Source organism: Trematomus bernacchii, unplaced genomic scaffold (genome assembly GCF_902827165.1).
Source record: "Trematomus bernacchii unplaced genomic scaffold, fTreBer1.1, whole genome shotgun sequence".
NCBI lineage: Eukaryota > Metazoa > Chordata > Actinopteri > Perciformes > Nototheniidae > Trematomus > Trematomus bernacchii.
In genome coordinates, this window is record NW_022987526.1 from 82,279 (window position 1) to 98,171 (window position 15,893).

Below are 15,893 nucleotides of genomic sequence, written 5' to 3' on the forward strand. Positions count from 1 at the left end.
TGAGAGCAGCCTTGGTACATGGTGATCTGATGGGAATCCCCTCAAGTCAACATTCATTTACAGCCTTGTTACTCTGAACCTCTTCCACTTTATTACAGGGTTTTATGCTATAGCTTTGACTTAAAACATTTTCAACTCTGTTTTAATACTCAGGTTCCCATAGGACTTTAAAACAGGTTTAGCTTTCTGTAATAATCTCTCCTTTTTAAATTTGACTCTAAAAGAAATGTAATTCATTTGAATCGAAAGACAGAGAAAAGTGACCTCACTTGGTTGTATTGGCCTGCTATGTTGTTCAGGAGCTCCACAACCTCCATGCTGTCTACAGTGGCCAGGTCTGTGTGATTCTCTCTGCAGTATCTCTGTGCTTCAGACATGGTCTTTGCTTCAGAAACAAAATGGTACTGACGTTCAGCATGTGAGGAGACAGCGCTCAGCCCTGTAGAGACACAGACACTTTGATTAGATTCAATATCAATTACTGAACCAAGTTCTCCAAATTACATTAAAGTTAAACTGTAAGTTAAAAAACTTAAAGGGGACCTATCATGCAAAATGCACTTTTGTACGTCTTTTATACATGAATATGTGTCCCCGGTGTTCCAGGGAACTCACCAAGTGTCAGAAAACACAACCCTCTCTATTTTCCTCCATACCCAAATCTCTAAAAAAGGGGCTGCAACGGATCTGATAAAAACTGATCCAGATTTGAACACTGTCCTGACGTCAGGACGGTGGCGCTACGGCTATTGGGCCAACTCCACCAATCAGGAGGAGACAGCCACGGCCATTGTCCTGTTCGAAAGCGCTGGAGACGCTGTAGTACATATGCCAGGCCTGTAGATGGTGCTGTTCTCACAGAATCTGCCCTTGCAAAAACAGAGCTAAAAAATGTCAAATTGAGCAAAATGAGGCATGGCTAAAATGCATGATCTGTTTGGTATTTTGAAAAAAAAAAAGTATAAATATGCCTTATATAGGTATGGTCCTACACTATATTATTCAAATATAGCATGATAGGTCCACTTTAAGTAATTGTCAGAGGGAAACCACAATACAAAGTACTACAAATGGCTAATGGAACAACATGCAGTATTTTAAATACAAATATATACAACTCTTGCCTGAAAGAGCGATGATGATCAGAAGAACTTTTTCCATCCTTGTCTCTTCCCTGTTCTTCTCTTTTGGACTGAGACTGTAGATGTGCAGCTGTTTACATTACATATTAGGTTAAACATTAACTAACATTATGCGTTAGTTAGCTGCACTTTCGACCTAATGCAAAGTGGATATGGAACTGACAGCTTTTTTATATCAGGCTTATTTACTTGCATTTGCACATGGATTAACAAGGAAAGACCAATAGAGTAATATGGGCGTAGGACTGGTGATACACAGCAGGAAAACCAAATTCATGCCCATAAACAAAAAAAATACAAAAAGTCTGAAACAACACTGATCATTTCATATAATGAGACACTTTTACAGTTTACAAGCTAATACATTTAAAAGATCACAAAACCGGTGTAAGAATTATTGCACTAACTTTGTTGTGTCCTGTTACTGTAGACAGAGGCTGTTGGACAGAGAGTTGATATAGGATGCCTGAAGGTGGAAGTTGGATAAAGAAGAATAAAGATGGAGTAAAGGATAGCACACGTGCCTACGGCTCATACTTTCTACCTACTTGCATACCTACAAAATACCACAAACTTCCAGCTTTATACTTTGGGTATTCTAGTAAAACATTTGTACATGCTTTAATGTTACACAAACTTTATTTTCTTTGTGTCTGGATACCTGTTTCAAACGCTTTGTTTTAGCTGCTCAAAGGATTTTACTCTCAAGGCAAAGGCTTAAGTCCATGTTCACCCTCTGATGGCGTTTACTGCAAACCAAAATGAACTGAGACACATTCAGAATGTTTAGAGCTGCTTTACAATTAAAACATCTTTATATTTAAAAACCTCACTTTTCAAAAATCACTTTATAGTCTAAAAGGCATTACCTATATTTAAAAAAAAAAAGCGTCTTGTCATCCAGGATCTTGCATATATTCTGGCCAAACATCTCTCACCAACAATCGTATACATTTCACCCAACAAGAGGACATACAGTGGAGGAAATAAGTCTTTGATCCCTTACAGACTTTGTAATTTTACCCACTTACAAATAAATTAACAGTCTATATTTGTAATGGTATGTTTATTTTAACAGTGAGAATAAGAATATCAAAAAGAAAATCCAGAAATTGACATTATATAAAAGATGAAATTGATTTGTATTTAACTGTGGGAAATAAGTATTTGATCCCCTTGCAACACTTGTCTTAGTACTTGGTGGAGAAACCCTTATTGGACAGACAGAGGTCAGATGCTTCTTGTAGTTGGTCTCCAGGTTTGTGAACATCTCAGGAAGGATTTTGGTCCACTCTGAAGACCCTCTCCAAATCCTTAAGGTTTTGAGGCTGATCCTTGGCGTCTCAAAGCTTCAGCTCCCTCCACAGATTTATATGGGGTTAAGAGACTGGCTCGGCCCCTCCATCACCTAATGGCGCGTTTCCAGTGTCTTGGCTGAGGGAAGGAGGCTATCGGCCAAGATTTTACGGTACATGGCCCCGTGCATCCTCTCCTCGATGCAGGGAAGTCGTCCTGTCCCCTTAGCAGAGAAACACCCCCAGAGCATAATGTTTCCACCTCCATGCTTGACGGTGGGGATGGTGTTCTGGGGTTATAGTCAGCATTTCTCTTCCTCCAAACACGGCGTGTCGAGTTGATGCCAAAGATCTTGATTTAGGTCTCATCTGACCACATCATCTTCTCCCAAGCCTTCTCTGAATCATTCAAAGGTTCATTGTCAAACTTCAGACATGCCTTTCATGGTCCTTCTTGAGCGGGGGGGGGGGACCTGCCGGCGCTGCAGGATTTGATCCATTATCGTGTGTAGTGTGTTACCAATAGTTTTCTTGGTGACTGTGGTCCCAGCTGCCTTGAAATCATTAACAAGTTCCTCCTGTGTAGTTCTTGGCTGATACCTCACCTTTCTCATGATCATCAATACCCCAAGGGGCGAGACCTTGTCTGGAGCCCCAGACCGAGGGCCATTGATTGTTGATTGATGCCCATTGTTTTTATAATTTAGTCTTAATCAAAAGTCAGCAAAAGCTAAACATTTTATTATCTCCCACGAGCCAAGCAAATACATTCAATAGTAAAAACCCTAAACATATTAAATTCATAACCATATATAACAAGGAAAAGCATAACATTCTCTATCTTCTATCAAAATGATCGTAACTAATAGATTATTCAGCTCATTGTTGCAGCTGAATTCTGTCGCATGAGGTCATTTAGGAAAGAAATACACTTTTCTCTGATAAAAATCAGACACAGCAATTCAGCTTTAGAGCTCATCCCTCTTCTTCTTCTCCTCATAGTGTTTGACATACTTGTCTTATGTCGCGTTTCCACTACACGGCCTCGCTCGGCCCCGCTCGGTATGGCTGGGCCTCGTTAGGACTGGCTCACTTTATGGCGCATTTCCATTACAGTTTAGGAACTGGGGCAGTATCTATAGTAACGCAGTGTAGGCGGAGCCGTGACGTGATCTTCAGAGAACCCCAGAAAAACAACACAGCCGTTAGCTGTTAGCACTCAGAGCTCACAGCTCCTCATATATGTTCAGAAACTAGACAAAAGTTAAACAAGTACAAACCACAGACTGCCTGTGTCATGGTGAATACAGTCGCTGCTTTATTTATGTCTGTATAGGCCGTTGTTGTGAGTGTGGACGGTCGGGGCATATACTGCGTTAGCTTAGCCAATCTCCATTTAGAAAACAAGCATTTTAAAAGGTTTTTCCCCTGCCGTCTGTCTGCAGACTTGACAAAGCATTAATTCATGGTTTTTACTAACCGGTATCAGTATGTTGTTACTTCGGCATCATTTTGAAACGTGTATTACAATTAAATCACGGTCAAATATGTCCATCTTGTTGTAGTTGTTGCCCCCTTGCCAGCGACGCTCTCTCTAGTTTAGCATACTCAGCCCGACTCAGCCTCGTTGCCTCTGGCCCTGGCCCCACGATTTTATGAGGCCAGAAAAACTGTGAATTAGGACCCGCCGGCCGGTACTAGGCCAAGTGGAAACTCAACCAAAGACGGGCCGCTGACGTCACAGCCCTCTTAAACCGGGCTGCGGGCTGTAGTGGAAACGCGCCATTACAGTTCCCCCTTTTCATCTGTCATGCAAAAAGGTCAGACGCAACAATTGTTTGCATTGGCAAATAATAAGCATGTAGCTGAATTACATATTTGAGACTTCAACTTTGTAATGTAGTAATGTATTTTTATATATTTGGTTGATAATGAATAAGACTAAAAGGACAGTCTACATTAAGACAGATAACGAAAGTGATAGTTATAAATATGTTATTTTAAAAATCTTTCAACCTCAAGTGGATGGAGTAGTCCATACCTCAAATAAACTGACAGAGACAGTGGCGACCGACATCGTTAGGATCACTTTCAGAGTGATTTTAAACGAGAAAACCGCTTTGCAACATCCGGCAATAAAAGGCATCAAGTCAGGGTGTCTTGAGCCACTGTTTAGAAATAACTTTATCGTTCATTAGAGGGGAGGTTCACATTATTACGATTTTAGTTATAGAAATACTTCTTGGTGTGGACAGTCATTATGAGTCTACAGTCATACTAGCAGCTGAGTGAGGATGTACTTGGGCTAACAGGCTGATAATAAGGATTGTTATTACTGATATTACAATTCATCCTCTTGGGACTATGAGAGTCTGCACCAAGTTTCACATCCAAAAGTTTGTCAAGATATTTCACTAAAGAACTAAACAATTAAAGGTGGGGTAGGTAAGTTTGAGAAACCGGCTCGAGATACACTTTTTGTTATATTCCATGGAATGCTCTTAACATCCCGATAGCAATGAATATCTTAAGTGCTTTGACAAAAAATCCATAAAAAAATTGCATCTGTGGAAGCCGTAATACTGTAAAAAGGACGACCAATCATTTTAGCCGGCCCGGCTAAAATAACTGGATGGCCTACCTGCCTGTCAGCCTTCCATCTGTACACAAACTTATCTCGTGCCCTCATTGGTCATGTGCGCGTTCGTGTGTGTTGGAGGAGGGGCTCTGTAAGGAAGTGGCAGATTTGTTCCAGCTGTGTATTTTCAAATTCTAGCGCACTCGAGCTGGTTTCTCCAAAATTAACTGGTGGCCGGGTTTGCCACGGAGCCTGGCCGGGCACAGCCCGAAAAGGCAACGTGGGCAACACCTCTGCTTCTCCGTCCCGCGGGCCCACCACCTACGGGAAACAGCGATGGGGTCGGGTGCGCTGCCAGAAGGATGGCAGGGAAAGCAGAGGGTCTCGACGGACCAGACCCGGGTGGCAGAAGCTAGTTTTGGGGACGTGGAACGTCACCTCTCTGGTGGGGAAGGAGCCGGAGCTTGTATGGGAGGTGGAGCGTTACCAGTTGGATCTGGTGGGGCTCACCTCTACGCACAGCGTCGGCTCTGGAACCTTACTCTGGGATAAATGCAAGTTTTTATTCAATGCATTCGTCACATACACATCACTTTTCATGACTTTACAGTGGGAGGAGGCGGAAGTACTCGCCCTCGCGTCTCGGGTGGTGAGGCACACAGCTCTCGCCGCCGGGACGCTTCCTCCCACAGCCCGTCATTTCCGGGAGGACGGCCCACCCCACCCCGAAGCTCTCTGTCGGCAAGGAGCCGGAGCAGAGGCCTGTCGGGATCGCGCTGCCTGTCCCCGCGGGTGCCGGTATTGAGCCGGTTCCGCGGGACCAGCCGAGTAGGTAGAAGGAGCAGCGGGAGCCATGGGTGCTCTAAACCAGCGCCTTTCCCTCCTTCTCACCGTGTTCCTCTTTGAGGAAGAGCCAGCGGCAGCATACGGATAAGCTGCGACTTTTCTTCCTCCAAGCGTCTGAAACGCTGTGTGACCGATGAGATCGATCCAAAGAGCCCTTCCGTGGATACGGGGGCCCCTAGGAGATCATCACGGTCCTTCCTGGAGAGAGCCGTGAGTCCCAGCCAGACGTGGCGTGATCCCACTGTGGCCAGGGACATTACACAGCCAGCTGCCACGGCCACACCATGAATCAGATTATTCATCTGCCCGATGCTGCGGTCCAAATAATCACTCCGATCCTGAGATGGAGAGGCGGGGGCGTCCTGCTGAGGAGTAATCAGCGACACGCCCAACACACCCATTATTATTATTCGCCGCTGCCGCTATCTGTGCTCAGAGCCGGAATATTTTATCGAAATATTCCAGCGTCTCTCGGTCACGAGGCAGCTGGGGCAGAGGCTTTTTACCCTCCGCCCATCCTGCTGCCTGTGGGAGCAGATGCGCTGCCAGGCTCTCATCAAGGGGGGGCACGCCGGGACACGCTGTGTCCGTGCGGCCCTGCACCCTGACGATCCCCACCATACCAGCAACTGGAGCCCTCGTCTTCAGTGGCTGTTGCCACGACGCCTCCACACATACCCCTTTCACACCAACGCGGTTCCAGGGCCGGTTCGGAGCTGGAGCTTGAAAAGCACCGGTTTTTCCTGTTCACACTCTAAGCTCTGGAATCCGGTTTGTTTCGAGCACCAAAAAGTTGTCCGTCTAGAAGCAAGAACCGCATACGTCACGCTTATGTCGGAGGGGGGCGAGATTAACCTGAGCTAACAGTTAAGGCGAGTACGGCAAATAAAAGTTGTAACAAGCAGTAGTGCTGAGCAAAGTGACTAGAACGCAACCACACACTTGTAAAAACAAAACACGCTTTATAAAGTCAGGCAACACTAACCAGGCTTCGTGTGATTCTGTTTATTTGTACCTTACTTTGACCATCCGTTCGCTGTTATTGATCATTGTGGAGAGCAGGCAGACGTTTTGTTTTGTATTATAGCATGCTATCGGATGGAATCAATACATGGGCTGCACAGGTTGTCATGTCCGACTATCACAAGTAGAATCATAATGAAAAATACGCCGGTAAAATGTGCCTGTAGAAAACGGCTTATGCCACAATAGGATAGCAACAAGTAGTCAAGTTATAGTCAGTTTAACTTCGGTTGCTATGCTAACATCACCCATTTTATATCAGAGACACTTTCATAACAGCGTTGTGATGCCAAACAGCGTCAATTCAGACTGACACACATTCACTTATGGGGAATTGGGGATATGTATCAGCTGCTTGTGTGACAGTCGGACAGTGAATACTTTACAGCGGCCGCTGCTGTGAGTTAACAGTAGACTAAACTCCGGTGGACGAGCAGCACTGCAGCAGTCGGTAAATGCCGCTGTAACACATTAATAAACAATGAACCAAGGCACTCTGGAGAAAAGCATAAGGTTGGAGAAGTCGTTATTTAATTTAATTTGGCTTCGTATGATTAAAAGCAACACGATCATCGACCCGACGCAGTCCCCCATTGTTGTTGTAGCAAAACCACAACGAGTAGCGCTTCAATACAATCTTCCATTGTTGTTGTTGTCGATGTGAGGGGTTTCCACGCGGTTTGGCTTTATGAAGCAGGCACGCTAACGGTTACGTCATGACGCAAACGATGACGCAATGACGCAGCACCAGTCGGACTCTGAGCGGTGTGAACAGAGCGGGAGCTGAACCGAAGAACCGGTTCTGAACCAGAAAAGCTCTAGCACGGAGCTAGAACGGGAAAAGCCTTGGTGTGAAAGGGGTAACACTGCCAGATATCTGGCAACGGGGGCGAAACGAATGGCACCACCACGGCCATATCCTGTTCCCCCATCTCCACCACATCGAGCTCAGCCTGGTCATCCGTCTCATCACCACGCGGTGAGACATAGTGGGTCTGGAAATGATCCCACCGGTGCTGGCGTGTGAGCCGTGGGAGCACCCGGCAGGCAGTGCAGGACAGAGAAGGCTTCACGCCGTCCACGGCGTGGTCAGGCCCCACACACTCGAAGCAGAGGTGGTGGGGATCGGCGCCCGCTATTAAGTCAGGCCACGAAGGACAGGTCTCTAGAAGTGGCGACTGCATGAAGGTATGATAACTTCTTTCTTCTTCTTTCAAACGTTTGACTTTTCTGTCAGGTGTTGTGCTGCTCGCTGAAGAGAAAAGGATGACAGTCAGGAGGTGTAGCCGCCTTACATACTGTGAGCTGCACGCGCATTCAGGTAGGCTCGCCCTGATTGGCCGGCTACGTTTATACAACTTCAGTGTGTGAACGCTCGCATATCATTGATGAGAGTAGTACCCCATAGAGTCCAGTAGAGGGTGGAGCCTGTCTTAGATAGAACAATATGCTTGATGGACTCATGGTGCTAGAGCAGTGGTTCCCAAACGGTGTGCCGCGGCACACTGGTGTGCCGTGAGGCAAGTCCGGGTGTGCCGTGGGATTTTGTGACAACCATACGTTATTATTGCAATATACAACTACACAAAAATAATTATTTTTAATTTACTATATCAGTACTTTGTATGCACTCATTTCATAATACAGAGGCAAACTCTATACCTAAAAACAATTCTTTAAAAAAAAATCCTCACAGAACCCCATATTTCGCTGTTAACGCAGTTACAGGTGGGAATTATAAGACCGTGACACAGGCTGAAGGACAACATTAAAACAGAGAAACACGCAAGAGGGAAAATGGAGCGCTTTCTTGTGCGGAGCAAACCACCAACCACCAGTGCAGAGACTGCCGACAACCCACCACCGAAAGAAAAGAGGAAAAAAACTGTCAGCAGACAGTATCATGAAAGTTACCTGTCTTATGGCTTCAGTGGCGAGCGGCAGATTTTCCCTACAAATAGACGAACCTACTGACATAAGTGGGGCTGCCCAACTTCTGGCAAACGTCAGATATGTTGATGCTGACTAGGGATGCCAGAAACTGACCATGATCAAATTCGAAAATCCGACAGCCCTGGCGAATTTTACTCGATTATTCGCCGCACCCCCCCCCCCCCCCCCCGCGGGAGAGGAAAAAACGTATTTTCGCAAAGCTTGCATTTTACTTCATTTGCACTTGTCACTTCTCTTCTTTGAACGTGCCGCTTTGTTTATCTTTAGTTGTGTTGTTCTCACTGTTCTGTATATCGCCAATTGCACGTGTGACGGAGAGAGGGGGGGTCGGTGTGTAGCAGGCTGCAGCAGGCAGCAGCAGTCTGCACTCTTCCTCCAAGTTTACAGTAAAACAAACTGGTGGTGTGACCAATGGCCATTTACAATTATTAATACTATTACTATTAGCATTAGTCTATATTTTGGTTGAAACTAAGCCAGAAAAAAGAAAAGACAAACATAAATAATAATAAAAATATATATAAATAAAATCGAATTTTAAAAATAATTTTCGATTATGGAGACTAACAAATATTCGAAAAATCGAATAATCGCTGGCATCCCTAATGCTGACTCTATCAAAGAGACGTTTTTCTTTTGCAAAGAAATGGAAAGCCATACTACGGGAGAAGAAATATTCAGGGTAACTAATAACTATTTAAAAGAGAACAGTCTGACCTGGAATATGTGCGTCAGTCTTTGCACAGATTGTGCGGCAAGCATGACGGGGAGAGTGAAAGGATTTATTGCTAAGGTGAGAGCACAAAACCCACATATCGTGACAAACCACTGCATTTTGCATAGAGAGGCATTAGTTGCCAAAACCATGCCCCCGGAGTTGACTGAGGTGCTGAATCAGGCTGTGCAGATGGTGAATTACATCAAATCAAGGCCCCTGAAATCTCGCCTCTTCTCCCAGCTGTGCGCCGAGATGGGAGCCGACCACCAAAGCCTGATCCTCCACAATTTTTTATTTTGTGACCTGACTGGTTTAAATGAGTGTGTTGCTGCTTTGATGAAGCCTAATTTGATAAAGTTTCAAATTAATTTCTGAAATATTTCGTTAATAAATATTTCATGAGTAATATAGTTGTCTTTGTCACATTTTATTTGGCATTAGTAAATAATTATGCACATTTACAGATATTTTTACATGATATGAGTGATAACACGTGTTTTAGGGCTATTTTGCACAATAGGTGTGCCTTGAGATTTTTACTTGTCCTTTGGTGTGCCTTGGGCACAAAAAGTTTGGGAACCACTGTGCTAGAGAACGTGGTTCATAATGCACCTGAACAAGGTCAAAGACGAAACCTGAGAGTCAGAAACCCACCACAGTGGTTGACAGGTTTTGAAAGATAAAACAAATGAACATATGGACTAACAGTAATGCCATAACTGAGAATCTATTGATACTGTTATGTGAATGTAAGTATTGATACTGTTGTGTGAATTTATCCTGTTCTGAGGACTGAGTTAAAGAAAATTGTTACAGTACTTAATTCAATTTGAATACCAAAAGTGAATGTTTAAATTGGTGTTTTCATTCATAAGGTGATTTTACTTAGATACTATGTTATAAGAGTAATCTGAGTTTGCATTCAAGTCTTGCACTAAGAACCAGTAATACTTTATGGTTTAATATCTTGATTTCATTGTCTTGAGTTACAGGATGCTGTGTGAACTACAATATTTAATTTGACTGAGTTACATACAGTAGGAGGTTATTCCTTTAAAGGGGACCTATCATGCAAAATGCACTTTTGTACGTCTTTTATACATGAATATGTTATACGTTCGAAAGCGCTGGAGACGCTGTAGTACATATGCCAGGCCTGTAGATGGTGCTGTTCTCACAGAATCTGGCCTTGCAAAAACAGAGCTAAAAAATGTCAAATTGAGCAAAATGAGGCATGGCTAAAATGCATGATCTGTTTGGTATTTTGAAAAAAAAAAAGTATAAATATGCCTTATATAGGTATGGTCCTACACTATATTATTAACATATAGCATGATAGGTCCACTTTAAGAGAAGGGGAAATGTTGTGTCCTGTTACTGTAGCCAGAGGGCGCTGTTGGACAGAAAGTTGATATAGGATGCCTGAAGGTGGAAGTTGGATTAAGAAGAATAAAGATGGAGTAATGGGTAGCACACGTGCCTACGGCTCATACTTTCTACCTACTTGCATACATACAAAATACCACAAACTTCCAGCTTCATACTTTGGGTATTCTAGTAAAACATTTGTACATGCTTTAATGTTACACAAACTTTATTTTCTTTGTGTCTGGATACCTGTTTCAAACGCTTTGTTTTAGCTGCTCAAAAGGATTTTATTGTCAAGGCAAAGTCTTGAGTCCATGTTCACCCTCTGATGGTGTTTACTGCAAACCAAAATGAACTGAGACACATTCAGAATGTTTAGAGCTGCTTTACAATTAAAAAAGCTTTATATTTCGAAACCTCCCTTTTCAAAAATCACTTTATAGTCTAAAAGGCATTACCTATATTATCTAAAGAAAAAACGTCTTGTCATCCAGGATTTTGCATATATTACGGCCAAACATCTCTCACCAAAGATCTTCTAAATGTCACCCAACAAGAGGACATACCCTCCATTACAAAGTGCACCATGATGGATGTGGCTGAGGTGGAATTGTTCTTAGGAAGGTTCATGTATAAAGAGAACTGAGCAGTGTCAGAAGCAGGACTCTGTTCATTCCTATATTCCACAATGTGTTTTGACAGAAATACGACTGAACTGACTCGACTTCCAGCATCAGCCTCCATGGCGTTAGAACAGGACTTATTATTGGAACTGAAACACTCAGGTAATCTGAACAACACAGTAACTGAACTCTTCAGAAAGAAAGGAGGATGGTTTTTGGGAACAAATAATCAAACGTATTGGTGAGTAATGGCTATAATGTCTTTTATTTAACATTGTTCATATTTTCTTGTCATTTTATGAAGTAAATATTGTTGCTTCTGCTAGAGATGATGTGTGGCGCAGCAGTGAAAGGAGGCTTGTTGAATTGTGTTGTTTGGTGTTCTTGCTTTAGTAATGGCATTCATTCTCTCTACATTAGAAACCTGTCTGTGATGCAGCGCCCTGTTATACTGCGTTAATGTATCATATTAATGGTTTCTATAGCCGTGACGTCATAATAATGCTATTAGGAGGTGGGTTCATTCAGGTAGACACTACTGAAGGCCTAGGTATGAAATGCACGGCCTGTTTCTGTTTTCAACATAACTCATTTGAAGATATTGTGAGACAAAAAACAATAATTAGGATGCAAATAAAGAAACAGATTTTTGTATGAAATTTCATTAAAGGTCATTTTTTTTATTGATAATTTTATCTTGATCAAAATTCAACAAAAGCCAAAAATGTATTATTATCTCCCACCGGCCAAGCAAATACATTCAACAGTAAAAACCCTAAACATATTAAATTCATAACCATATATAACAAGGAAAAGCATTACATTCTCTATCTTCTATCAAAATGATCGTAACTAATTGATTATTCAGATCATTGTTGCAGCTGAATTCTGTCGCATGAGGACTTTGAGGAAAGAAATACACTTTTCTCTGATAAAAATCACACACAGCAATTCAGCTTTAGAGCTCATCCCTCTTCTTCTCCTCCTCCTTGTGGAAGACTTGTCCATCCGGCTGCTTCCTCCAGGCCAGTTGGACGTTGTCGTCCAATCCCTGGGCCCTTAGCTTCTTTTTCGCCTGAGACACAAAAACTCATTTTCATTATCGTTCCAATAAAAACAGATGATTCATCTTTAGTTCACTCATCTGAAATGGTAGTTGTTCCCCTTATTTCTTCCAGTGTAAAGGCTTACTTCAGGTTATGGAATAGTATTCGTACATTTTCCTAATGCATTTGGTGGCATGTGGCTAAGTTTCTGCTATTTACTTCTGCACATATTTACACGTCTTCTTACTAAATGCTTGGGTCCTGTTATTTGTGGCCAAAGTATTGAATGTATAATGGATATAGAATTTCATTCATGTTCATCTTGGTCCATTTCATTCGTATTGAAATTCATTTACTACATTTTCTTTCGTTGAATTCATTATTCTTTAATAGTTATTTATTTGTTTCCTACCTCTTTCGTCTCTTGTTCTCATGTCATGTGAATTTCCTTTCTGGTGATTGATGATTTTGCATAAAAGTAGAAAACATGATTTACCTCCACCAACATCGCATCCAGAAAAGCTTTGCCGTTCAGATCCACATCGTTTGGATTCTCCACGCTCACCTTTATCACTTTCATTGAAACAGGCACAACAGGCACAGGCACAACAGGCACAGCTAAAAACACAAACAAACTTCATCAGTCACAACATTTATGGTGTCTTCTTTTTCAGCAGACTCAATATCATCACTTGCTTTGACGTAGCTGTGAATTTTACTCACGTCTGTAGCAAATGAACGGTTTCTCCACTCTACAGTCCAAGTCCTCCCATCTTCCAGAGTTGTCGAAAGCTGCAGCCACACAAACCTTTGAAGCTCTGTAGTTAGGTTTATTTACTTTCCAGTACTTGAAGGAGGAGTTGCTTCCATCGGACCACTTCCAGGAGTCTCTGTAAAGGCCGATCCAATACCAAGTCCCTGCAGGTAACATCGCAGCAAGCTGCTGGTTCTCCGCCTGGTTTCTCACACTGGCCAGGTCTGTGTGGTGTTCTCTGCAGTAGCTCTGGCCCTCAGTCCATGTCATTTCTCTTTCAATGAGGACAAATGCTGCATTCGGCCCTGGAAATGGACCCCAGAGAAGCTGAGTAGAGGCACCACGACATACAGCCTGACATCAATGCCACATTCTGGGGGTATTGATGCCTTTATAATATAAAATATTACATTGAAATCCCACAAATGTGTACTTTGTCATTTGTAGTTCTGGGGTTTTTCAACACATGAATGTTGGCAAGAAACTTTAGTAGAACCAGTGGTGGAATATTCAGATATTTTAGTAAAAGCAGGAGTACAACGATGTGAATATACTGTGTTACAGGTTAAAGCTTCATTCAAATGATATTGATTCTATATTGTTCTTATTCTGTTTAGCACAGATGTATAAGATGTAAAACGTACCTACAATTCTGAAACAAGTTTGCAAAAAATGGTGTCTTATAATTTCCTTTTACGTTATCTTTTAAATGAAACCATGTGAGAATTTTGGTTAAAAGGGAAATGTCTTTAGTGGAACTGCTAACAAATCCTAAACATCTGAATCATGACAAGGAAACACAGGTTTTTGTAAAAGTCACAAAGAAAAAAGGTTGAGAAGATAAAGACCAATGCATTGTATTTCAGAAGCTTAAAATGTGATTTTAAATGTGTTTTAAATGTTTTTAATATAATTTTGAGTTTATATTCTTACCTGTGACATCAAAGCAGACCGACCTGTAGCGGGCATTACAATCATAATCATAAAATATTGTATTAGCATACAATATTGTGCATTGGTCAATTGGCCAGTTGTCTGGTTGATTACCCCCCCATCGTCTGAACTCGATCTCCCCCGGTTCGTAGAAGCTTGGGTCTGACATCGACCACCTCCAGATGTCCCGGTCATCGTGCAGCCCTATCCAGGCTGACTGAAAGCACAACATTGTTATAATTATTACATCCTGTTGAAGCTTTTAAAGCTGCTGTTTAAGAAAATGTGTATGTTTAATAAAGAGAAGGGTTTGTTTGCCTTTATGAGACCAGCCTTGGTACATGGTGATCTAATGGGAATCCCCTCAAGTCAACATTCATTTACAGCCTTGTTACTCTGAACCTCTTCAACTTTATTACAGGGTTTTATGCTATAGCTTTGGCTTAAAACATTTTCAACTCTGTTTTAATACTCAGGTTCCCATAGGACTTTAACACAGGTTTAGCTTTCTGTAATAATCTCTCCTTTTTCAATTTGACTCTAAAAGAAATGTAATTCATTTGAATTGAAAGACAGAGAAAAGTGACCTCACTTGGTTGTATTGGCCTGCCATGTTGTTCAGGAGCTCCACAACCTCCATGCTGTCTACAGTGGCCAGGTCTGTGTGTTTCTCTCTGCAGTATCTCTGTGCTTCAGACATGGTCTTTGCTTCAGAAACAAAATGGTACTGACGTTCAGCATGTGAGGAGACAGCGCTCAGCCCTGTAGAGACACACACATTTTGATTAGATTCAATATCAATTACTGAACCAAGTTCTCCAAATTACAATAAAGTCAAATTGTAAAATTGTCAGTGGGAAACAAAAATAGAAAGTACTAAAAATTGCTAATGGGATATATTTAAAAATAATTATAATTACCTGAAAGAGCGATGATGATCAGAAGAACTTTTTCCATCCTTGTCTCTTCCCTGTTCCTCTCTTTTGGTCTGACACTGTAGAGGTGTAGCTGTTGACATTATATAATAGGTCAAATGCAAAGTGGATATGGAACCTGCCGTCACATTTGCACATGTATTTACAAGGAAAGACCAATAGAGTAATATGGGCGTAGGACTGGTCAGCGCCATATAGAGAGAGAGTTATGACAATGGAAGTCCAAAATGCTTGATCGTCACGTGGTTCAGGGAGAGTCAATAGTTCCCCGGAAGTTCGTGGCGGGACATTTGAATGCATTATTACCGGAGATAGAACTACGATTTTTGGTAATAAGTAGTGAATAAAGGTTTTGATTTGCAATATGTATACAACATACCGATATGTATATGTATTAACATCAATATGTTTTAAAAATAAAATAGAATCTGCTAATATTTATGGATAATATTAGGAATAGTGTGAACAGCTAGTTTACTTGTTAACATATACATGTTAGGCTAACGTTGCCTTGGTTAAAGAGCCTGTTGCTGTTGTTTATTGCTTTGAATGATTTAAAACAAATATTATCTTCTTAAACAGGTATGGTAGTCAGGTGCATCACTTCCTAATGTTTATTGATATATTTAGAGGGAGGGGATGGCAAGGAATGCTTCAAAATTTAGATTAGATTCATTTC

General features: G+C 42.0%; 1 protein-coding gene across 2 annotated transcripts; it reads right to left on the bottom strand.

Moving 5' to 3' along the window:
* Positions 1-12,246: 12,246 nt before the first annotated feature.
* LOC117474265 (C-type mannose receptor 2-like) lies at positions 12,247-15,303 on the bottom strand. Of its 2 annotated transcripts, none has more exons than XM_034120199.1 (6): positions 15,200-15,303; positions 14,872-15,041; positions 14,280-14,496; positions 13,316-13,651; positions 13,089-13,165; positions 12,247-12,621 (listed from the first exon to the last, which is right to left on the bottom strand). In XM_034120199.1, the coding sequence occupies exons 1-6, from the start codon at positions 15,234-15,236 to the stop codon at positions 12,505-12,507; spliced, it is 954 nt and encodes a 317-aa protein (XP_033976090.1). In that variant the 5' UTR covers positions 15,237-15,303; the 3' UTR covers positions 12,247-12,504. The 2 variants fall into 2 exon arrangements, with proteins under 2 accessions (XP_033976090.1, XP_033976089.1); XM_034120198.1 differs by having other exon boundaries at positions 13,089-13,210.
* Between the last annotated feature and the right edge of the window lie 590 nt (positions 15,304-15,893).

Bases quoted from the DNA above. Each gene is read 5' to 3' on its own strand.
- LOC117474265 (XM_034120198.1), bottom strand. From the start codon at position 15,236: ATGGAAAAAGTTCTTCTGATCATCATCGCTCTTTCAG. The intron at 15,042-15,199 runs GTAATTATAATT...GTGTCTCTACAG, and splicing joins GATCATCATCGCTCTTTCAG to GGCTGAGCGCTGTCTCCTCA. The intron at 13,211-13,315 runs GTGAGTAAAATT...TTGTGTTTTTAG, and splicing joins ACCGTTCATTTGCTACAGAC to CTGTGCCTGTTGTGCCTGTG.